The 23,856-nt window shown below is 47.1% G+C and overlaps 1 protein-coding gene across 1 annotated transcript in view; it reads left to right on the forward strand.

Annotated features, from left to right (window-relative positions):
- FRMPD2 (FERM and PDZ domain containing 2) overlaps positions 1-23,434 on the forward strand; it is a 113,505-nt gene extending 90,071 nt beyond the window's left edge. Inside the window, exons 21-29 of the mRNA XM_053586027.1 lie at positions 430-635; positions 3,992-4,096; positions 5,949-6,042; positions 6,881-6,966; positions 8,687-8,831; positions 10,552-10,766; positions 13,083-13,181; positions 15,149-15,492; positions 23,085-23,434. Coding sequence (XP_053442002.1) covers positions 430-635; positions 3,992-4,096; positions 5,949-6,042; positions 6,881-6,966; positions 8,687-8,831; positions 10,552-10,766; positions 13,083-13,181; positions 15,149-15,492; positions 23,085-23,346 — 1,556 coding nt within the window. The 3' untranslated portion in view covers positions 23,347-23,434. The remainder of the gene's footprint in view (positions 1-429; positions 636-3,991; positions 4,097-5,948; positions 6,043-6,880; positions 6,967-8,686; positions 8,832-10,551; positions 10,767-13,082; positions 13,182-15,148; positions 15,493-23,084) is intronic.
- The last annotated feature ends 422 nt before the right edge of the window (positions 23,435-23,856 follow it).

Raw genomic sequence — 23,856 nt, forward strand, 5'->3', positions numbered from 1 at the left:
ACTTAGTCCTTTTGACTATGTCTTCTCATGTTTGGACAGGGATAACACCTTTGTAGTGGGTGTGTTGATAAGATAGGAAGATATGTACTCTATATATATCCCCCCAGATGTGCGTGTGTGTCCCCGTATGTATGGGCACCCGTCATGTGACAGGAGCACATCAAAGGAGAGTTGGCATTATTAACTTCTGCTGCACCTGTGTTTTTATGGTTGGGTTATGTGATCTCTATTCAGGTTTCTAAATTCCATTCAGCGTCTTCCCTTTCTCTATTATACGTGCACCATCTTTCACAGGGTGCTAAACTCATGTCGTTCCCAGCAGCTGTAAAAGATCTCTCTGTCATTGGAGGAAAACGCTGTGCCCACAGAGATGCCACTGAGAAGCCAGCCTTTTCCAGCTCTTAACTTCTTCTTGGCTTATTTGTATAGGTGTTTGTGAAAATATCCCCAATGAAGAAAAGAGCAGCACAGCCAATTCTGGGGTCATCTCTACGGACATCCTGAGCAGTGGGCACCAGGGAAGCTTGTCACTGCACACACAAGACCAGGACAGGAATACTGAGGGTCCCGGAGTGGCTCAGGTACAGAGCTTCATGTCCAGGCTGAGGCCCCAGCTCTCCCCTCTGCCACTGAAGGTAATCATCCCTTGGGCTCACTTTCTAGAATTTGGAGGAAAGAGAGCAGGCTGAGCAGTCCGACAGCCTGGGTCCCTGGTCCTTCTTTGCTGTCTATTGGCCTCGTTCCCTCCAACCCTCAGCTTCCTCATCTGTAAGGTGGCAGCAAGTGCTTACACTGCCTGCTGGTTGGGAAGAACATACGAGTAAGAAGGCAGAGCTCCGAGCACACTGCGCGGGCTATGGAGCTCAGTGCTGGAGGCTTTGGTGTCCTTGGACACTCATCATAATTGTTACTGATAATGACACGGAGAAATTGGTTGCTGCCAAGGGCAATGGATGGGCAATCTGGTGTCTCCTATTCTTGGCCTCTAATTGGTCGTCCATCTGGCGACTCAGCAGCTTTGCTCCTGATCACCACCCCGTGGTGGGAGAAGATGAAGTCTGACTTAGGTGTACAGAGGGCGACAAGCTTCAGTCACAGCTCTGCTGTCCTCCCTCTGTCTCTTTGAACACTAAGTGGCAGAGATACCCTTGGCCCCTCCAGACCCCTTCAGTTTCTCTGTTCTGTTCTGGGCCCTGCACGGGTGACACGCATGAACTGTGTCAGCTCTCTGTCTTCTGGTTAGTTCTGGCAGGGGAGGCTCCAGCAGGAACCTGCAGGTGGAGGACGGGTGATGACAGGCTTTCCACTCGCTGTGCTGACAAAGGTTGGCTGTGTCCCACTACCGATGGGCACAGCTCCCATCAAGTGGTTTTTGCCATAGGACTCCTGAGGCCCCACCACCTCCTGCCTCTAGCCTCTTGGGTTTTGGGGTGGTGATTCTCTGGGCGTTGCAGTCCCACAGTGCTCAGTTGCTTCTTACTGGTTTCTCTAGGGTTCTAGCACCTCCGACATCAGGCTTTGCATAAACTCTCCTCCCTGACCCAGACTGGGTGTGTGCCCGCTCCTGTTCTTTGAAACAAGCAAGTCACGGCACCTTTCTCAACCTCATTTCTCTCATTCACAAATAGGGGTAATGATGCCTGGCCACAGAGCCACAGAGACAAAGGGGCTGTGCCCAGGGTAGGGGAGGAAACGTTTCCTTTCTTCTACCCGTCTTAGGTCGGGTGGCCCCCCTGTAGCAAAAGCCAGGGAACAGCACATAAGTTAATTACATGAGTTTTACATAACTCATGAGCCTTCACGAGGAAATGAAGACCTGCAGAAACAGTTCACGCTGGGTGCGTTTTACAGAAGTTGCCATGAAGACTGGAAAGCTGTGGAGAAACCGAACAAGATGAGGGCAGGAGCATAAACTAGGGGAAACGCCGTGAGGCCTGTTTTTCGATTCCTCTCTGTGTCCCTGTGTCTTCAGGGATAAGATCTTCTTTCCTGTGGGTACAGGGACACCTCTGTCCTGAGGGTCTTGGGCCCTGCTCCTGGGGAAGGCCAGAAAATCCGTCCTAGGTGTTATGACCAGCTTCAGGGGAGACCTTCCGACAGTGCTGTTTCTCCATTGTCTTCCATATGCCATGCTTTGGGGTGGCGTGTCCTGAGCCGTGTCACCAGGATCTGGCATGCGGTAGGGCTCCATGAACATCAGTCCCTTCCTAATTGGCCATGGTCTTCACCCAGACAGCACATCCCATGAGAACTGGGTTCAGGGGATCAGCAAGAGAATAATGATAATAGCTGCCACCAATCGGGCACTCACCTGCCTGTGTGTCAGGTGTGTCCTGATCACTTTATATATGTTTGCTCCTGAAAGAATCCTGACAAGCCTGTGAGACAATTATTATCACTAATGCCTCTCAGCTGGGGTACCTGAGGCCCAGAGAGCATGGGGATACACCCACAGTGCCCCAGGGAGTAAGGGACAGAGCTGGGATTAGAATCCATACGTTGACCTCCAGAGCTGAGACCTTCATGCTGGGATGCCCTTTGGGAGGTTCCCTCTGGCAGAAAGCCTTCAGATTGGGGCGTCTGAGACCCAACTGGTGAGCTGACTTCTGGTGGGCTGTTGAGGGGAGCAGTGTTGCTCCAAGGCAATGTACGGTCCAAATCCGTGCTCTTCTGGGTCACGTGGCCATGGAGACAAAAGGGCCAGAACACCTTCTGTGGTGTGGTTGAGTTTGCAATCTCACATCAGGTCTCACCCTCAACAGTTGTTTTAATCCTTGAATTTTAAAATCTAGACCAAATATTAATACCTCCCAAGACCATGGGTGTGGAAAAGTCTCTGAGAGAACTGAGGCTTTGCCTGGTACTACTCCGGTCCCTTTGGAACCACCTCTACCTCTAAAATAATATTTTAGCTTTCTTCAGCTTGTTCGTTTTCCTGTGAGTTAATAGTATTTTCCAACATGGTGACCAGGAAACACTAAACAAAGGGCCCAGATAGGACAATCTTGTAGGCACAGGGGCCAGCGGAGCAGAAACTATCTGCCGGACAGCAGTGGTCAGCCCAGCCCAGCACACCCTCCGCTTCCTCCTTCTCTGCTGGGTCTCCCTAAGTTTTTGTTTCAGGCAGACCCTGAGCTCACATTTCAGTTCTTCCCCTTGCTGAGTGTGGCCACTTACAACTCTGATCCTCAGGGGTATCACCCACTTTATCATAATCAAAATTATCATAAGGTTATTAGTTAATTGGTTGGGACTCTGTTCATTAAAGGTCTCTATTCTATTGGATAGTAGCTGAACATAGAAAGGTATATCTTATTACTGCTATCTGTTCAGCAATTTGCATAGTACCTGGCACATAATAGGTGCTCAATAAAAGTTGTCACATGATTGGAAGAATGAATGAACAAGTTATACATGGATGTGGTCATGATACCAAGCAAAATGCCTGGTATGTGGTAGGCAATTTTTCTCTTCTATACTCCCCTACAGCATTCAACCTTTGTCAAGTAAAGGTGCAATATGGCCACTTTTGCTAAAAAATAACCAATAGTTCTTCTGAAGTTGTCTTTTCCCTCAAAAAGCTGCTGTGGATCTGGTATACAGCAAACCATCCCTTGGCTGGTATTAGGTGCAAAGACACTGGGAAGTACCTGGAAAGCTTTAGTTCTAATATGGATTGCGCATAATGAGCAGAGAGAGGAGCCCTGCTAGGTGCAGGTCATCGTTAACAATCACACAGTGAAGAGGGCCCTCCTTCAAGTTCTGTGGATTGGGAAACTGAGTCTCAAGAGACCTAATGACTTGTCCAAGGCCACATGAAGGGGGACTAATAAAGCTGAAAATGAATCTCCTGCTAGCCCAGCCTGAAGCCCGTGCTCTTTCTGGGGTGCAATGCTGCCTGATCCTGAGAGCACATGAGAGCTAAGAGGGGCCGTCTGCTTAGGCAGAGAAAGTGCCTTCATGTCTTTTTTATTGTGTTTGTTTGGGGCAGGATGCTGGTTCTTCTTGTCCTCCGCCACCTTCAGAGACCAAGCCTGGTGAGATCTACTTCGTGGAGCTGGTTAAAGAAGATGGGACACTTGGATTCAGTGTGACTGTAAGAATGGTTAATGGTTAGGGAGATTAGACAGCAGTTAAGGCATCCTCCTCAGACAGTAACCTTCATAATGGGCCTTCTGTGCACAAGTGCAAGTGCTGACTTAAAATGTCAGTGGGGGCTTGTGATGGGGGAATGAGTTCAGACAACAGACAGGCACTGAGAAAGCTGGGGTTGTGAGGAGTAGGTGCTAAGGAACCCCAGCAACATGAGGAGGCAGTGTGGGTGGAACTGGAGATGTGTTCTGACTCTGAAGTCAAGCTGGACTCCAGGAAGGGGATGGGGAGGAGGGGCTTCAGGGACACAAGCCAAAGACCAGCAGGGCAGTCCAGTCCACCGTCATCTGGCGAAGGGTGAGTGCATCAGTCCACTGTCACGTAGGGCAGGATAAGGGTGAAAGCCTTGTGCTCAGACCTCCCAGGGCTAGGACAAAGTTCCATCAGCCAGACCTCCATCAGGATGGACACTTTGCATTGGGTTTTGGGCTCTTCCTAGAAAACCTTCAGGAGGAGATTACCCATGTAACTGTAATTACTCAGAGGTTTGGGAAATAGCACCCTCAAAGCTGGTGAAAAGCCAGAGGTCAGAGGTTGGGAAGTGCTGTGTTTATTGCTGAGCATTGGAAAAACCCATTACCTTGAGACCCAGAATGGGGCTAGATTTCAGGAACACTATTGTTGGATTTTACTGTTGATTGGAAACAATGGAATTTTCAGAGGTAAGGAAATGCCATGGCCAGGGAAAAATTCCAATGGAAAGTCAAGAGATCAGTAAACAGAGGGCATTCTTTGCTTTCCTGTGTGACAGTTTTGTGCACCTGGAGCAGGGATACCTGGATTGTTGAACCATCAGCCTGCAATAAACTTGTCATCCATAGATGATTTTAAGGGATCAAGATAAGTAAGAAACCAAGAAATAAGGCTCATGAGTCCACATGGAGTGAACAGGCTGGTACCAAATATAGTCCATTTATTCTTGGACTGGGGTAACAATCAATCAGACACCAAACATAGCCACTTCTTATCTGAAAAACATGACAAATTTTGGATTATTCATAAATAAATATGTATGTCATCTATGTGTATATATACATAGACATATACACACGTACACACATACATATATGTATGCTGAGAAGAGGTTGGGGATTTCCTTTGGCTGGAAAAAAGCTGGGATTTTCTTTGGGGGAAATTTAATTTCAAAAATAATTTTTGAAATGGTGCACTCAAATCCAAATGGCCATTAAAGAGATGAAAAACATTCAACCCCCCCCAAAAAGCCTCAGGAATACGAATTAAAATGAAACTTTAAACTTTATATCTACCAGCTTAGCCAAATATAGCTGGTGGGATGCAGAAAAATAGTACTGTCATACAAAGCTGAGAGAAATGTGAGTAAGTACATCCATATTCACACTGGGATGCAATCTGGCAATGTCTATTACAATGCAAAATGCACATATCCTTTGGCCCATCAAAGTACGCAAGACATGCCAGGGACAAGCCCTCAGGGCTCAGAGCCACATCTACCTATGTTGGTGCTACCTAGGGAGAGGCTGTGATGCATGCCACGTGACCAGTCACCAAGCACCAGCCATGCACTGGGTGGGCTACAGCTTTGACACACGGCTTCTATTCTATTGTTATATTTCTGGTGGACAGCTAACCTTACTGCTCAGTGGGGAATACAGTCTAAACAACAGGTGAATACAGAAGGCAGTGCCAGACGGAGATGAGGCGAAGGGATAGAGTGGTGAGCAGGTGGGGGCTCCTTCCAGGAAGTGGGGGGAGGATCCCCAGAAGGGGACAGACAGGTAGTAAGTTTTTGTTGTTGTTGTTGTTGTGCTTTTCAGGGTGGCATCAACACAAGCGTGCTCCATGGAGGTATCTACGTGAAATCCATCGTTCCCGGAGGGCCAGCTGCCAAAGAAGGGCAGATCCTGCTGGGTGAGGGATAGAGTTGTGGTGGGAACCCTGCATCCCATGGTGTGCAGAGCACTGGGCAGGGAGGGCCACCTGGTGCAGATGATTGCTCTCTACGTCATGACTTCTTCACCTGGACAGGCGATGATGCAACCACTTGATAGGTTAACATGGGGTTGAATGTTTGCAGTGGCACATTGGGAAATGTAAGATGATATAAAAATAATAGAAGACTTAAAAGAAGCATGTTGCTATTGGGCTTTCATGAGAGAGCAAAGAGGTCTCTTGGAGGACAGAGTTGGCCCTGGTGCTCCACTCTAGTATACAGGGATACCGTGAGCTTTCTCTCTGCCCTTCCTCAGCTCCCACTGCTCTGATGGAAGGGGGTGATTCTTACTGTTCTCCAAAACTTCCAGGATTGAGCCACAAGCAGCACCTGGGATCTTATCTCCATTTCCTGTAGTATTCCAGTGTCTCTGGCATCAACCATGTGTCTCTGACCTTTTTTGAAATTAAAGAAAGAAAAAAATCCTGGAGATATAAATACCTAAGCAACCTGAAAATACTTTCAAAAATGGTTTCACAGGAAAATAGGAGATAGGATAAGGTTGAACAGAGCTGGCTCAACCATTCTGTGAGCCAATAATAGAAAGGCTTTTATATCACTGATCTGTTACATGCTTCAGAGGGAGGAAGAGTGTTCAGAGAGGCAGGACTCCTGGTGACTCCATGGGGATGCCTGGCCCCTCTACTTCCTGCCCTGCTCCTTGAGGCTACATGAAAGGGGATCAGCAATGGCCTCCAGAAAGGGTCCTTCCTTCAGCCCCAGGTACCTGGAACATGACATCTGTCTCTTTCTCAGGTGACCGGCTCCTGCAGGTGGATGGAGTGAGTCTGTATGGCCTTACCCACAAGCAGGCTGTGCAGTGCCTCAGGGGTCCTGGGCAGGTAAGTGCACTGTGGCTGAGGAGTTGCCCTTCCTCCTGGAGCTTTCCTGGACAGAAACTTCCATTGCTTCTGGGTAGAAAGAAGATAGGTAGACATAAAATAAGACTTTGTCTTCATCTGTTTTTCTCTCTTTCACTTCTTCCTCTTACCACCACTTTTTCCATAGGGATATGAAACCCAGGAGGTAGCAGACAGATGTTTCAAAGCAGAGAAACTCACCTCCTAAAAATACCCTTGAAAAACTTAGTTGTCACTTGCCTAGATTCTGGAATTTGACAATGGAGCAGAGCAGATGGAGTGAAGCTATAACCCCAGCCTGGTTCTGGCTGTTCAAGCCTCTGCCCAGGACAACCATCCCCCCTCAGGCTTTCTCACCTCCCTACCTTTGCATGTGGTGGCCCCCACCCCACCCCCAGTTCATGCCATTTACCATAATCCTGTGTTCATGCCCTGGGCCAGACTGTCCTGAGGTTCTTTTAATCACAATTGAGGTAGAAATTCAGGACCCTGAGAGTGGAGACATTCATCCATTATGTACGCTTTATTCCATGCAGTGTGTGGGCAGTGTTTTGATGTTACCATACTGTGCTCAGTCCGCTGCCTGAGCGTGGGAGCCTTTCACTGCTCCGGGGCACTGAGCCATCCAGTAGGCACCAGGCTTTCTTGGTAACTGAGGAATCAGCAGCGACAGAAAGGATTCCTGAGGGCCTGTGCAGCCAACTGCTGGGAAGTGTCTGCCCTTTTTGTTTGCTTTCCCAGAGCAGTGTTCTGGTTTCTGGTGAAATTTACCTATAACGATGACCTTGGTTGACATACTTTTAGGGCAGAGTGGTAATTTATTAGCACTTTCTGTTCTTTAGACCTTGCTAATGAACATGACTAGAGAGTATATTTGGCTGGCCCACTGGCAGCAATAGAAGGTGGCAATTGTCACTCTGGAATCCTGGACCAAATGTTGAGTGACAGTTGAGAGGATGGAGACATGGCCAAGGCCCTTAATGGAAGCTGGTGTTCTAAGAAGCTTCCGTGTGATATCTAGCCATGGGTTCTTGAACCACGCTTTGGTTGACAATGACATATAGTGTTATTGTGGGAAGAAGCATGGGAAATCTAACGGGAAAGAAAGGGGGAAGGCATTCGGCACAGGCCCGGGATGCCATGCTATGTAGGTACTGAGAAATGTTAGACTTTTAATCAGGTGTGTTGTGTGTTCAATTTGTGTCTTAGACCCAACATATGGGCAGCCGTCATAGGGGTGGACCAAAGTGGGTACAGCCAGAGCCCAGCAAGCCGAGTTGGCAGGTCTTTGGCAGTGGAAGAGGGCCTGGAGCAGGGGCACTGGGGACAGGTGGGGGAGAGTTGAGCCGCTTGAAGCTGGGCCCCTAGGAGGCTAATGGGGAGAACGGTTCCCTGTCTGAGGGAGCAAATGCAAGTGGAGGAATATTTTAGGCAGAATGAGGTGGGGGGAATGAGGGTGACTGAGAGGAGGAAGATGAGTTTGGCACTGAGTGTGCTAAAAAGAAGGTACATGTGTTACTTCTAGGTGTACTTGTCCAATAAACTGTTGGAGATAAGGGTCTGGATCCCAAAATAGGCTAGAGATTTAGATGAAATAGCCGACTGGAAGCATCGGAGAGGGAAGAAGCAAGCTCAGAGTCCAGGGCGTGCCTCCTGGCTGCCGAGCAAAGGGTAAATGGAGTTTGTCCACCCATCCTTCTAGGTTGCAAGACTGGTCTTAGAGAGAAGAGGCCTCAGGACTGCACAGAAGTGTCCTTCTAATGACAGACTGGGAGATGAGTGCACGGCTGTTTCCTTGGTAACAGCCTTGCCTGGCAGGCCCTCGAGCTGTGTCTCGGTGACAGATGGTAAGAGAGAGAGAATTGAGTGTCACTATTGTCATGCTTTCGTGTGCTGCTTTTGAATTGTCCAGTCAAAAGGGAAAGGCAGGAAGGCTTCTCAGGTTCTCAAAAGAAAGCGAGCAGTGGTGATCATGATGTGACCGGCTTTCTGATGCAGCAGAGGCCAATCTAATGGAAGATGTTTCTGGAAAACAAAATGATTATTAGGCATAGTTCTGCCTCCAAGCCTTCCTCTATCTTCTGATCAGCCACTGGAACGTTAATGTTTGTGTGTAGGTATTTAGGATGAAATTGGGGTGAAAAGGTTATGTATTAGGGCGGCTTTATAATGAAGTTACCTGAAGGAAGGCTGAGCAGGTCAGGAGAGGAAGGTGCTTTGCAGTCTAGCCCTGTTACTTGCATAGTTTTAAAAAGCACGTCTGTAGTCAGTTTAGGGGGTCATATTTGCATATCTTCTGATGAGTTACCCCTCTGCACTTCCCCTGCAGTTCTGTCTCTTGCTAGGAAAATGTTTATTTCCTTAGTACATCATGGTTTGGAGCTTAGCCATTTTTCAGTCCCTTCATAGAGATTTTCTGGTTCTGCGGCAGAAGGTACAACAAGGCAGATTGAATGCAAGTTAGCGGAAGTAGTAGGGTGGGACAGAGGGGACACTCATGCTTGAATCAAGCCTCTGGCCTCTGTCCTTACCCTTCTGTGCACTCTGTGGGGGACCATTGGGAAAGAGACGCCAAAATGAGCTGGGGAGTCGCTCGTGCACCTCACCTTACCCAACTGCTTCACATGCCTCCGTTCTCGCCCTAGTCCAAGTTTGCAAGTCAGTGTTCTGTCCCTCTCTGCCCTGAGAGCCAGCTGGGCTGCCAGACGCAGAGGAGGCCCAGAGGTCTCTTTGGCCACCAAATTACCTGGGCCCCAGCTGTATCCTTCATTGATGCCCAGAGGCAGCTGTTTTGTCTTATGGTCAATCTATGTGGCTAAACAAAAGAGCAGCTAAAATATTGTCCATAGAGTTGGCCATAATTGTCTCCATGGTCTAATTATGCAAAATTTAATTTTGAGTGTACCAAAAAATGACTAGAGTTCTAAAGGAGTAACAGGCATGTATGTATACAAGTTTTACTAAATGCCAAGGGCATGGTGTGTGTGTCTAGCAATAATACCATTACATATAAACATAGTTGTTTTTGGTAATTGTATTGTCCACTATGATAGCCACTTGTCACGTGTGGCTATTGAGGACTTAAAGTGTGGCCAATCCAAATGGATAAAATATATACTGGATTTTGTTTGTAAAAAGAATGTAAAACATCTCATTAATCATTTTTTCATATTGATTATATGTTGAAATAGTATATTTTACATATTTGGAATTAAATAAGATGTATGATTAGAGTTCATTTAACCTTTTTCCTTTTACTTTCTAAATTGTTTTTTAAGTTTGCTTTTATTTTTTGTTGGCTTTTTTTTCTTTTGATATTTTATTTTAATGTGGCTATTTGAAAACTTGAAATGCTGTTTGTGGGTTGTATGTGCAGCTCATGTTAAATTTTATTCGACAGCACCAATCTGTAACATGGAAAATGGACTCTGTCATAAAATTAGCAACTGAAATCTTTTAATGTAAAACATATGTAATTCGTCTGCTTGACAATTTGCATTTTGAGACTGGTCGATTTCACTTGTAATCTACTGAAGGATTTATTTTTATCAACATCCCACAATACAGGTCCCAAGTTCGAGGTCAAACTGAAGAAGAATGCCAATGGTTTGGGATTCAGTTTCGTGCAGATGGAGAGAGAGAGTTGCAGCCACCTTAAGAATGATCTCGTGAGGATTAAGAGGCTCTTTCCGGGGCAGCCAGCTGAAGAGAATGGGGCCATCGCAGCTGGTGACATCATCCTGGCCGTGAATGGAAGGCCCACGGAAGGTCTCATCTTCCAGGTGCCCAGGCCAGGAGCATGACCCTCTGTGTGCACTGACCTCAGCCTGCTCTTGCAGGCCTGCCCACAGGGCAGCGGGTGTGGGGGAATATACTGAGTTCCTGAAACTGACAGGTACAGTCTGGATTTTGATCACACAAAGAGAGAAATTGGCAGGACCCTGGCACATCTAATTTTCCATCTCCATTTTAAAGAATCTGACCATGAATAAGCTTGCTTCTCTTTAGGTTCATCAGTGAAGCTAAAGCTAAAACTCTGGCTTTTGTGCTGGCTAATGTCCCTAAAAACACAGCCCAGGAGGTGGGACTGGGGCTGCAGGGGCTAGTGTGGGCCCCTTTCGCCCTCCTTCCCTTTTCTCTACTAAATTTGCAGCTTTGGACATCCAGTGTTACAGTGACTGTTCTGCCTATGATAAAAAATGTAATTTAAGAAAAAGAAAGAGAAAGAGTAAAAAGTAAATTCTTCTTGATGCTTATAGCAAAAATTCTCAATGAGAGTAGATATTATATGTATTATTCAGAAAATGGAGTCATTTGAGAAGATTATAATGATGGTTTTAGGGAAGCCTGGGGAGGCATGTAGTGCCCTGGGCTGGAAATAGTGGGGTGCACTTACCCACCCTTCAAGCCCAAATGGAATGGGAAAAAGTAATTACCCAAACCCAGAAAGAGAGAGACCCAAGTGGAGGGGACCTGCTGGCATGAGCTGTGACCTTAGCTGAGGGATATCATTGTCCTGTGACAATCTGAGGGGAGGAAACCAGGATACGACACTGACCTCTGCTTCTCCCTGTCTCTGGTTCCTACTATGGTCCTCCTGGCTGGGCCCAACAGGAAGGCGCATGCAGCCCGCATGGGTAGCTCCATGAGCACAGAGCAGGATGAACAGAGACGGGAGCACTAGGGAGGGAGTCTTCAGAGCAGCAGATGTCTGGAAGGGAGGCCATGTCCTCCTTCATATTCTGATCCATGAACTATTCTCTGAGAATTGCTGCTGGGCCGGCAACTCCATGAGGGACTGAAGACAGGCAGACAGCTCAGGCAGTCTCTGAACTCATGGAGAGAAAGCAGCAGTGACAGCAGAATACCAGTGTCCTGGGAGACGGAAGCCCATCTGCAGCACCCACTCTAGGGAGCCAGGGACGAAGCCCTCCCAGGGAAGTCCTGGGCAGGGACTTGAGGCAAGAGGTTCAACAAGACAGGAGCACAGGATGTGGGTGCAGAGGGGAGCAGGTGGGGGAGAGTGAGTTTGGGCTGTCCTGGAGAAGGACCTAAGTGTGGCTGAGCCAGCTCCCTTGAGCTGAGCACAGCTCCTGGGGAGGGGCTGGCTCGGAGCCATTGGCGCTGTCCTGGCAGTGGGATGAGGGCCTCAGTCCTGGAGGGGCTTCTGTATCAGTACTTCTCAACCTTCCTTTGGGAGACATTTGACCAAGTCCAGAGACTACTGATAGGTGCAACTGCCATCTGGTAGACAGGACAAGTGTCCCAAAAAAGAATCCTTTAGTCTGAAATGTCAATAGTACCAAGAGGCTGAGAAATCTTGGTCTAGATGGGAAATGGGAGCTGCCAAGGCAACCTTGAGTCCTGGGCATTGAGAAGGTGGTTTGGGGCAAGAGTTCCAGTATGACAAGAGCCTAGGAGTGGGTGCAGAGGGAAGCAGGTGGGAGAGAGCGAGCTGTGGTCAGAGGTGGTGGCAGGTAAGAATGGGTCCTGTGTGCTCTGCCCAGAGCTTATGCTGAGGGCCAGGTGAGTAGGTAGGCGTGAGAGGACGCAGCAGGAGAAAGGCCTGGAAAGACCGCCCTTGAGCAATGTGGGAGAAGGCAGGTGAGTGACACTGGAGAAGTCAGGGTGCAGAGAAGAGGACACTGCACTAGCACAGGTGAGAGGTTCCCAGAGCCCGAGCCAAGCCATGGTAGGAAGCTCAGAGCCGCCTGCCAGGCATTAATGACTAGGTTAGTTGGGCTACAAGAATGGTGGTCCCTGAGAGGAAGGGAGATTGGGAGGGAAGGGAGGTTGAGAGGGGAAAGGCATTTGTTTGAGTTACTCTTTCTGTCTGAAGAAAAGCCCTTGGTATTGGCAGATACTGCCCTGAAAAGGCCCTGGGCAGACCCTGGTCATTTCAGCCGAATACCTGTGCATCACCCTTATGGGAGCCTTGGTTTTCATGGCCACAGTGCTGTTCCGTAAGGATCCATGGAGCTGAGAAATGAATTAAGGTGGGGATGAGAGCCAGCACCTGAGAGAAGGTAGGGACCAGACAGGAGGAGCCCCCAGCGATGTCAGCCCCCGATCTAACCACAGCTCTTGGCTTCTCATAGGAGGTGCTCCATTTACTGCGTGGGGCCCCGCAGGAAGTCACGCTCCTCCTTTGCCGACCCCCACCAGGTGCGCTGCCTGACGTGGAGCAGGGATGGCAGGTGAGATGAGGCATCTCTCGCTCCCTTCACCTGGCTCCTGCCAGGCATCCCTGCCTGTCTGTTGGGTCCTGCGAAGCCTAGCACTCTTGTAGGTTGGGTTTAGTGTCACCTCCTTGTACAGGGGCAGGAAAGAGCTGCCCCCCAAAGCTCAGGGAGCCTCTTTTTCTCTCCCTGCTTCTGCCTCACTGACATTCAGGTCTTCTTATAAATGTTTATACAGCCAGACTTTGGCTATATAACTTCAAAGCTAGGGTCTCTGGTAATCCAGGAATCAGAGAGGGGGAACCAGGGGATCCAGAGAGTAGACACAACCAAACCGAGGGAATTTACAAGATTTTCCATTTTGAGAAATGAAGTGTAAAACAGGATGTATGTCCCCTCTCCTAAAGCATGAAATTGACATGTGTGGTCTACTATAGAGAAAAGAGCATGGGAAACAGAAAATGTGGGATTTTTAGTTTGATGCCTATATTAGTTAGATTCTCCAGAGAAATATTAAATAGAACCAACAGGAGAGAGAGAGAGAAAATAAGAGCAAGATTTACTTTAAGGAATTGACTCATTTGATTATGAGGGCTGGCCAGTCCAGATTCTACATGGCAAGCCAGCAGGCTGGAGACCCAGGGAAGAACTGATACAGAAACTTGAGCCCAGTGGCAGTCTGGAGGCAGAACTCCCTCTTCCATGGAGGAGGCCAGTCTTTTCTCTTAAAGTCTTCAACTGCTTGGGCAAGGCTCACCACATTATGGAGGGTCATAAACTTTACTCTTTAAATGTTAGTCACATCTAAAAATCATCTGCACGGTGGTATCTAGGCTGGCTTTGACCAAATAGCTGGGTGCCATGGTCCAGCTAAGTTGTCACATAAAATTACCTATCACGTGATCCCTGTGAGGTCCTAGGAAACAGACTCTGCAGCAGAATCTTGGTGCAGGAGGTTTTTGGGGCCGGCTCTGGAGAACATGGCCTATGGGAGGGAGGCCACCTGGGCTGGGCAGAGGGAGAGATCAGCATGCAGCTGACCCCACAAGGAGCTCTGAGTGGCCTTCAGAGCTGCCCTGAATCAAGGCAGGAGAGCTTGTGCCTTTGAACTCTGTGTCAACCAGTGCTGGGGGATGGGCTGCCTCAGGGGTGGGACTTAAAGGTGGCTGAGCCAGCTCCCAGGGAGGGGCTGGCTGGGATCCATCAGTACTGTCCCTCTGGCAGTGGGATGAGGGGCTCAGTCCTGAAGGGGTGTCTGGGCAGGGACCTGAGTCACCTGTACCTGCCCTGCCACCTGCGCCTTGGGCAGTTGCCTAACTTCTCTGGGCCTCAAGATTTCTCATTGATAAGGTCTGGATACAAAAATGAGCACTTGTCGTGACTGAAGGTGACAGTCACAAGGGATAGCATAGGGGACTTGGTGACCCAAGTATTCTTGATGCTTGGATTCTAAGAGGTCATTTGATACAGACTTTGGTGAGAGTATCTGGTGGGAAAGATATTCAAAAGTTGCTGGTTTGGAATAGAAGGTCAATGAAGGCAATTGTGTTAAGCAACCAAACAGGGCAAGACAGGGTTAAATTTCACACACACAAAGATCAGGCCAAGGTGGGTGGATCGTGTGTCTTTGTTGAAATATTTACGAAATAGCTAGGGAAATAGTCCCTACTCTGTCCTAGAGCATAGCTCCACCCAGGAGAGCCCAGAGGAGCCTAGTGGGGAGGGTTTGGGTGAGGCATGGTGGGCCCACTTATCCCGCTCATACCTGATGGCCATGTGGAAGAGGGATTTTGATTCATTCATGTGGCTCCAGTGGTCAGATTGAAGACCAAGGGACACTAACTGAGGTAAATGGACCCCAAAGCTCATCTGCTCTGATCTACCATCACATGGAAAAGAAAGCTTTTTACTTTTAAAATAGCAACTTTTGTATTTTGCTCAGTGTGCACCATGGAGCCTGTAATAATTAGCATTTCTTTTAATAGACACCCGTACTCTCAGCAGACAAAGCATTCACCAGGGCAACGTGTACTGACTCAGAGCGGAGCCCCAGCCTGGATCAAGAGGACAGCTGGAGGGACAGTGCCTCCCAAGACACAGGGGAAGGCTTGGGTCTCAGGCCAGAGTCTTCCCAAAAGGCATTCAGGGAGGTGCAATGGGACCAAGGCAGAGAAAGACCGTGGGCCAGTTCCCTGATGCATTCTCCCAGTTCCCACCCTCACTTATGCAACCTTCACCAGGAAAGGAATGCATCAGCATTGGCGACCTCTTTGGAAAAGGATATCAGGCAAAACTGCTATTCAGTTTGTGATATCAGGAGACTTGGAAGGTAAGAATCACCATGTTTGGGCAGCGTCTGTGGCTCAAAGGGGTAGGGCACCAGTCCCATATGCCAGAGGTGGTGGGTTCAAACCCAGCCCCGGCCAAAAAAAGAATCACCAAATGTTTGCAGACATTTTGCAAATCGTATGCACTTCATTGTTAGAAAATAACATTCAAGCAATCAACAACTCTACTCAGATGCAATTGCACCGTTCTAGGTATTTGGAGGAGAGGAGGAAATGAGAAAAGTGTAAGGTTCGGGGCTGCTATAACCACAACTTACGAGCTTTTGAAGACTCAAACCCTACTTAGACCATAATTGTCCCCAGTATGTCATGTTGGCTGAAGCCTTAGAGTTTCCTCCAGTACACAAACATTTGTCATACCTCCTTCATGGCCTCTTAAAGCACTGCAGTAAGAAAGAAGTTCTTGTATTTGCCCTCAATTTTATGGCTAATATAATGCTTTATTATTGATATCAGCTTTTATTTTTTAAGAGATGGGGTCTTACTATGTTGCCCAGGGTAGACTTACCCTCCTGAGCTCAAGTGATAATCCTGCCTTAGGCTTCTAAGTACCTGGGACTGCAGGTGTACACCACCATGACTGGCTACACCACCTTTTCTTTTCTTCTTCTTTTTTTACATAATAAAACACACATAAAAAGAAACATTCATTTTAATAGCCATTTTAATTTAATTTATATTTTGGTGCCCAATTACCTGTATTTCTAGTTCTCAGTTCTATTCTGATGGAAAGTATATTCTTCAATTTGACAAGTACTTATTATACACACTCAAGGTGCTTGGAAACCTGTTAGGAGCAGAAAAGAGGAAGGTAACAGAAAAGAGGGGTGTAAATGCCGAGTGAGGTTCTGCTTCTAGACGCTTGCTGGCCAGATGCCTGGATACAAGGCAGCCATGTGATATGTTTGACACTATATAAACCCATTTAGGTTAAATGACTCTTTTTGGGAGGTCATCTTAAAAGGCAGACAAGGGCAGATCCATAAGGACAAACAGCCCCTATGAAGCATGAAACAAGGTGTAGAACAATTAGACCTGATGAGAGCTTTGACAAACAGGAGCCAGGCATATGTTTCCTAAAAGCTTTAAAGAAAGATGTACAAGTCAAACAAACTACTGTATTTTGCCAAGTTTAATGCATAAATTTTTGCTCAAATTTCCGAGGGAAAAATAAGGATGCAAATTATGCATGGGTAGAACTAATTCCGTATCTATATACATTTTTAAATTCTTTTATTTATGCTTATGCATTAGGAGTGTAACTCTAGAAAGCAATAATGATATCTGGGCTGGATGCAGTGGTTCACACCTGTAATCCTAGCACTCCAGGAGGCCAAGGCAGGAAGATTGCTTGTGCTCATGAGTTTAAGACCAGCCTGAGCAAGAGACCCATCTCCGCTAAAAATAGAAAAACTAGCCAGGAATCATGGTGAGCTCTTGTAGTTCCAGCTATTCAGGAGGCTGAGGCAAGAGGATGGCTGAAACCCAAGAGTTTGAGGTTGCTGTGAGCTATGATGCCATGGACCTCTACTCAGGGTGGCATAGTGAGATTCTGTCTCAATAAAATAAAAATAAATAAAAAATAATGATATTTGAATGTAAAACAATACCCTGGCCTATGGTAATTGGTTTTGTTGAACTGAAAATGAACTTGCAGTGAAAGCAATTACAGCCAATGAGGAGAGATGTATTTTTCTTTGCACACTTTAGGCAGGAGCTAGCAATCTAGCTGATAATTTTTATAAAAATTATTGGAAAACCCTTGGGAAGGATTTTCTTCCTGAAAGTTTGGGTCCCAAATGTTGTTGCATGTTACACACAGGAGTGCATTACACATGGTAGAATACAATAGTTTGCAAAGTAGAATAGGGTGAGTAAGCACACTCATCAGTGGTACTCATTTTCACTGTCTGAGAATGTATAAACACAAGCATGTTTATAGTTCCGCATGATTGTAGTCTATCAATTGTATCGTAATTGATACACTTGATAAAACGATAAAGGAAATAACCTACAGAGATTTATCCAAGGATAAATTAGCATAATCGTATAGGACATCATATAGGACATATAAAAAAAAGCTGTACTTCCCCATAGGCATGGGGCCATTTGTTTGAATTTTTAAAGGTTTTACTGCCGGATAGTTTAAAATAATGAATGGAGGTGCTAAAAACAGAATTATAAAGTGGCTCTGGGTTTAGTACAAGCCTGGAATTTGACTTGCCATGTGCTTTTAATCTAATATAGTCAATGGTTATTAAAAAAGTATTTTAAAATTATTAGTATAGGCAGTCACTGCTTCACTCATTGAATCACACGATATCAGGTTGTTCAATATAAACATTATCTACTCTAACCTCATGCTTCATATTGGAAACTGCTCTGTAACATTCCTGAAGAAGGGGTCTAACTTTTGCTCAAATATCTTCAGAAATGAAGAACTTGCTACCTCTGGAGGTGGCCCATTTTATCATCATCTAGTTGTTGGTCAGAAAGTGCTTCCTTATTTTGAGGAGAAATCTACCTCTCTATGTCTGCTACTTACAAGTCCTGATGCATATTTCCTCCTATCTTTTTGTTATTCACTTTTTTTTTTTTGTAAGAAACATCACATTCTGTTTTTCTGAATCAAATTAAGTTTGGCTAAGTGGTTTTACTTATGTGGGTATACCAGATGTACAAAATCTGTCATTGTTGGAGGAGACTGTTCCTTCTTAGAGTCACACAAAAGTCATGAGGTCCTGTCATGAGGGAGGCTGGAATTCTCAGCCTGTCATGATTGCCACCCTATGAGCATTGTCCACATGGGTGTGGTACATGTAGCCAGGGGCAGGCAGCTTTGCCATCCTCAGCATCGGCTTCTCCAATGGCCAACACCTCCCTTGTCTCCCTGTGGTGGTTCTGGCGATGACAGTATTTTGCCTGCTCATGTTTTCTGGCTTTATTTTTATTTTATTTTCTCTTTCCCACTTCAGAACTTTTCCTCCTCTCTAACCATGTCAGCCTCTCCAACAGAGAGTGGCACACACAGTTAGTGACTGCCCCCTACAGGAAGAAGAGCATGGTGCATGATCAGCAATCCCTGGACAGTTTCCAGGGCTCCTGGTTAGGGGAAGAATTAGGATTTCAAAGTGGAATCATGGCTTTTTGCAGACCTACGTAGAAATGTCTATAGCTCAGTTCTAAGGTGGCTGCCCCAGGCCAATTAATTCCTTGTTTGTGGCACTTGTGTGTCAAATTCTTCTTCTGTAGTTCAGAAGAAAAAGAGTACAGACATCTCTATTGCATAGCTTGGTTTCAGCTTTTCCATTTATTTGAAGGCCTGGAGAGTTGATTTCCCTGAGATCAAAGCTTCCTAAATATAAACGAGGACCATGACAATTCCACAGGGTACTCGAAGGTCAAAAGAAATAACACATGCAGAGTGCCATTGTGAAGTCTAGCACACAGTAGGAACTCAATCCAAGTCCATTTTTGTTCCTGTTCCTGAGCTGTTTCTAGCAAAAAGAACAAGTAACATCACCTGAAATTCCCAGCAAATTGCCAGAACTTACCATCTGCCAGGTGGCTACTTACTATACAGCCAGATGGCTGCCAGCACCTTAACAAACCCACAGTGTTCAGAGAGAGGATTAGATTTTACTTTTCTCCCCCATTCTTTTCTTTTATGGCACTCTATATCCAGGGATTTTATCATATAGTAGTAAATCTTTATCGAGTATGTTATAATAAAGGAATATAGCACATTTTTATGGAGGAAAGTTGGGATTGTACTCCTACCAGGATAATTTCTAAAGTTAGAGTAGAAGGAGAAAAATCATATCAGGTCACATTACTCTTGAGCATCACTTTAGCAGGTGTGACATTATTTGCTCCCTTGGCATGGGAGAAGATCACTTTTTCCTTGGTTGAACCTCAGAAAAAGTCTGGAGGCTTGCATTTATGGGCCAGGGTGTATGGAAATGTTTATCTTTAAGTGCTGGCCCCATAGGAAGAGAGAGGGACTGAGGGAATGGAAGAGTCAGTCCTCCCACTTGTATGCATGGCAGGGCTTCCACCCATTGGGTGGAAAGTTAGTCAATGCAGAATGTTTAAGGCAATCTCTCTCTCTCTCTCTCTCTCTCTCTCTCTCACTGACTAGCACTTATTGCTAAACTCAAGTAAGTAAAATGCATGTAAATTCAGCAAGTATCACTTTGGGAAAATGATGATATAAGTCTTCGTGATCATTTAAGGATGTTCAGTGAAGCAGTAACACAAAGTTACTTTAGACATTCTGGTGGAGGGCACTCTTCCTGGAATGACAAAGGATAATTAGGAGGCCAGAGGTCTCACTCACCTGCAGCTCCCAGGCCAGGTGTGACATCAGAGTAGCTAACAAAGAATGATACTGCCACAGGAAGGGGCTGTCATGCTTGCTTTTGGGTCAGAGTGTGGCTGAAGGGAGTTAAGTGAGGCAGGTGCCTGGCTGGAAGCTGTAATAGTCTAACATAGAGCAGAGCCTCAGGGAGGCTGGGGCCTGGCTCTGCATCCAGCAGGGTTCTCTTTACACACTGACAGGCTCCCAGGGAGCCTGCCTCTCCCCCACCCAAACAATCTTTAGCTCAGGTTTCCCATTAAAGCTTCAAATCTGGAAGTCCATTAGACTTGTCTACCTTGATGTCACAGAGACTCTGCAAATCCAACCTGCCAAATGCTATACTCATCTAGTAAGAGCAGATGCCTGGAGTGCCCAGCTGCATCACCAGAGCAAACAGGGACATGTGGGCAGGGCCTGATGCTGGAGAAAGTTGGTTCTTATGTGAAGAAACATATAACTCAAACTTTGTGTGAGTTTCACCATAAGGTAATAGGATAATCATAATACCTCTGTGTTTTAAGCCTGGAATACTATCTGCTAATTTGATCTGTCTTCCTGAAAGGTGAAGATGATTTTGGTCACCCAAATCTTTAAAGGGTAGCTATTGGGTACAGTATCATTTCTCAGTAATTATCCAGCAGCAAATAGTGAGGCAGGTGCTTCAGAATGATTGTGCTGACCTCAAAGGTGAACTAGAATTCTTCTTCTGAAAATTAGTCATTGAAGAGTTGCAGGATTTGGTGGAGACCTTTATTCTGGGGCCCTTCCAGCTTGTGTTGGGGAAATGGCTGGGTGGGAGGCCCATGTGAGATCTCTAGATTCTCCTCTGAGTACCATCTATGTATAAAAGGCTCCTCCTGTCAGATAGCTCGATAGGCAGGGAAAAAGGGCAAGGGGAAGACAAGGTCATTACATGTACCCAGGAGTGAGCAGAGAGCTCTGAACACCTTGATCCCTTCAGATTCTCAACGAGCGTCCTCTGCATTAGCTCCAGATGCCTGAGCTGGCCTGGAGCCCTGGGTGGGAGATTCTACCTCTCTACCCGGCAATCTACCTGCCAAAACATCAGGCCTTGCTCTAAGGAATACTACCATCATTATCAAATTTCCCAAATCTCCAGTCTTGCTCCTTCTATAAAATATAGTGACTGCCTTGGGACAAATATTGCTACCTTGTGCCTGCTTTACATTTTCCCCACACTCACAGTTGGGCTCAAGGTAGGATCTCCTAGGGCAGCCAGGTGGCACATATGCAAGGGTGGAAGAAAAGTCAATTGTTCTCCCTGACTTATGGTGGCCTGGCGGCCAGGAATTCACCCTTAGGACCACCATGATGGTCTTCCTTGTCTCTTGCCTCTCAGGCTGGCAGCTTCTCTAGGTCTCCATCCGGGCAAAACCAGTAGCTGTAGCTTCACATTGAAACCAGAGAGCAAGAAACATATTAGAAGGGGTCAGCAGGAGGGGGGAGCCTGGTGGTGAGAATGAGGCATGGACAATGAGGTGGCTGCAGTGGTTGATAGGCACACACTGTTGCCACCAGGGGCTCTTTCAATAGGGCTTAGCATGCTCAGGGTACGGGGAAGGGGCTGGTACTTGAGGGATGTGGGCCTGGGCCAGGTTTCCCATTCTTTGATAAAACTTCTGTGAACATTTCTTTCCTATGTTTATAAGAAAATGCAGTTCCTACACAATTTGGCCAAGATTTTTTTTTTTTGCAGTTTTTGGCCAGGGTGGGGTTTGAACCCACCTCCAGTATATGGGGCTGATGCCCTATTCCTTTGAGCCACAGGCACTGCCCATTGGCCAAGTTTTTAAATCAATTTTTTTCTCCAAATACTCAGCATTAAATTTTTTTTCCTGAAAATGAGCTTTCCTTTTTAGTTCTTGTAGAATAATTTCTTTTTTATACACACAAGTGTGCGTATATTTATATGAAATGTACTCTTACATTCCCTGTAGCTCTCATGAGCAGAAATAATGTCTCTTTCACAGGGAAGCTCAGTGTTGGGGACAGACGCTTTGCTCTTCGCTGGCTGTCCTGGGGAGGAGGACGGACTATCTGGGGACTTGGGGGTGTATAGCTATTGGAGCATCAGAGCCGATTGAAAAAGAAAGGGAAAGGGAAGGGAGGGGGCAGCAGCACTTAACAAGGCCAGCCTATTGATTTGCAGGAGAGGGAGGGAAGGCGGCTGGAGGGCTGGGGGAAAGGAGGCTAATGAACCAGGATCTGTGTTTGATAAAAAGCTAAATCTCTGTGCTTTTCTCTTAGATTTTCCCTCTCATCCTCTCTAACCAGACTTTCGACAGATACTTTCTGAGTGCCTTCTCTGCATGTCCACAGAGCTGTGCGAAATGCCCCTCTCCTGCTTGGGGGGTTCTTTCTAATCAAGAGACATGTGCACTGGACCTGGCCAGCCCAGAGCGCTGGTTCTTTGACCATTGTGCCTGCGGCTGCATCACCAGATAATGAGCTTCACCATTCGTCTGCCTCCTGTGTCCTTCCTCAGGGAGTAAAAGTCATTCCAGTTGGCTGCCTGTCTAAATAGGCATGTTTTCAGTGCTTAGAAAAGGACCTGATCTCTGCACAAAGTGCTTTGAAGGTCATCTGCTCGAGTCACTCCCAACCCCCTCCTTGGGCCCTTCCATGTAGGTCCTCTGTTCCAAGAGTCATCACAATGGGAGCGGTAACCACAGCCTCTCACAAGTACTGAAATGTTCCCTGCACCCGAGACATGTGTCAGAATTATGCAGTTTAAGCAGCCCAACAGTCCTATAAGCCCAGTTTTTCAGACGAGGTTCCAGAAAAATCAATAAACTTGTGCATGGTCTGGTGGACTCTACTTATCATGTAAAAAGTCAGCCCTAGAAACAGGTCTCTGCTGTGTTTGCAATGCTCCCTGGCAAGCACTCCCGGGTCTCCTGAGCTTGGGAGGGTGCCCCTGTGCTAGGTTGCTCTGTGCTGTCTCTACCTTGGCATTTCCTACCTGGACGGTAACGTTTGTTTATGGCTCTTTCTGCTCATTAACCCGGGCTTCCTCGAGGACAGGGGCTGGTCTCATTCTCTGTTTGTTTCCTGTTGCCCAGAGCAATCTCCAGCAAGAGCTGTTTGGAGGCTGGCTGGGTCTCACGGGCGGCACTGTGGTGAGCATCCTAAGAGGCAAGGGTAGGGCAGGGCAATGGAAGGCTGGAAGACATAGGGGCTTCTGTTTTCTAGTCCTGAACTGGACAGGGATGACAAGGAAGTTGACACGTACCACCCACCTGGAGCCCCTTCTCCTCCCACCAGTTCTGCATCTGAAGGCCAGCTACCCTGCGGAGAGTGTTTGGAGGCAGATTCATGGACTATTCCCTTGCCACAGTTCTGTTCTTGGGGCGCCCTTCCAGAGTCATTGCCTCCGGAAGAGTCCTACGAGGGTGAGAGTGAGTGGGAAGACCTAGAAGAGCCTGTGGACCCAGAGGATGGTGCCCTCAGGTAGGTCTCGTGTGGTCTGGCCGGGCTGAGGTGAGCAGTTCAGTAGGACTCAGGGTTTTCAGCCCACTCTGGCAGGGGCGGAGGTCCATGGGCCTCATGAGTTCGCCCCGCATCCCTTTTGGGGTCATGCATCATTGTGGAGGACGTATTTATGTAGTACGTACCCCAGTCCATGCTCCATGACAACAACCACTAGATGGAGACCATCACCACCCTCGTCACACATTTAGTGTCTTCCCAGGGTTATCCAATAAGTAAGTGACAGAGTCGGAATCCAACCCCTGGGGTAGTGCCCCACCCCCTGGCCCACGTGGTGAGTGCAGGCTGTGCGGCCTCTTGCATGTGGATGACCACAGGACTGTCCTCGGGTCTCTCTCTTCTGAGCTGTGTGCCAAGTCCTGGCTCCTGTCATTCTACTCCCAACTGCCTCCACGCTAGATCTATGTCAGAGGAGAATTCTGGTGTCAGTCGGCGGGGCCTTTGTACAGAACAGTATCAGGAAAGCCAAACTGTT

Source organism: Nycticebus coucang, chromosome 3, assembly GCF_027406575.1.
Source record: "Nycticebus coucang isolate mNycCou1 chromosome 3, mNycCou1.pri, whole genome shotgun sequence".
Taxonomy (NCBI): Eukaryota; Metazoa; Chordata; class Mammalia; order Primates; family Lorisidae; genus Nycticebus; species Nycticebus coucang.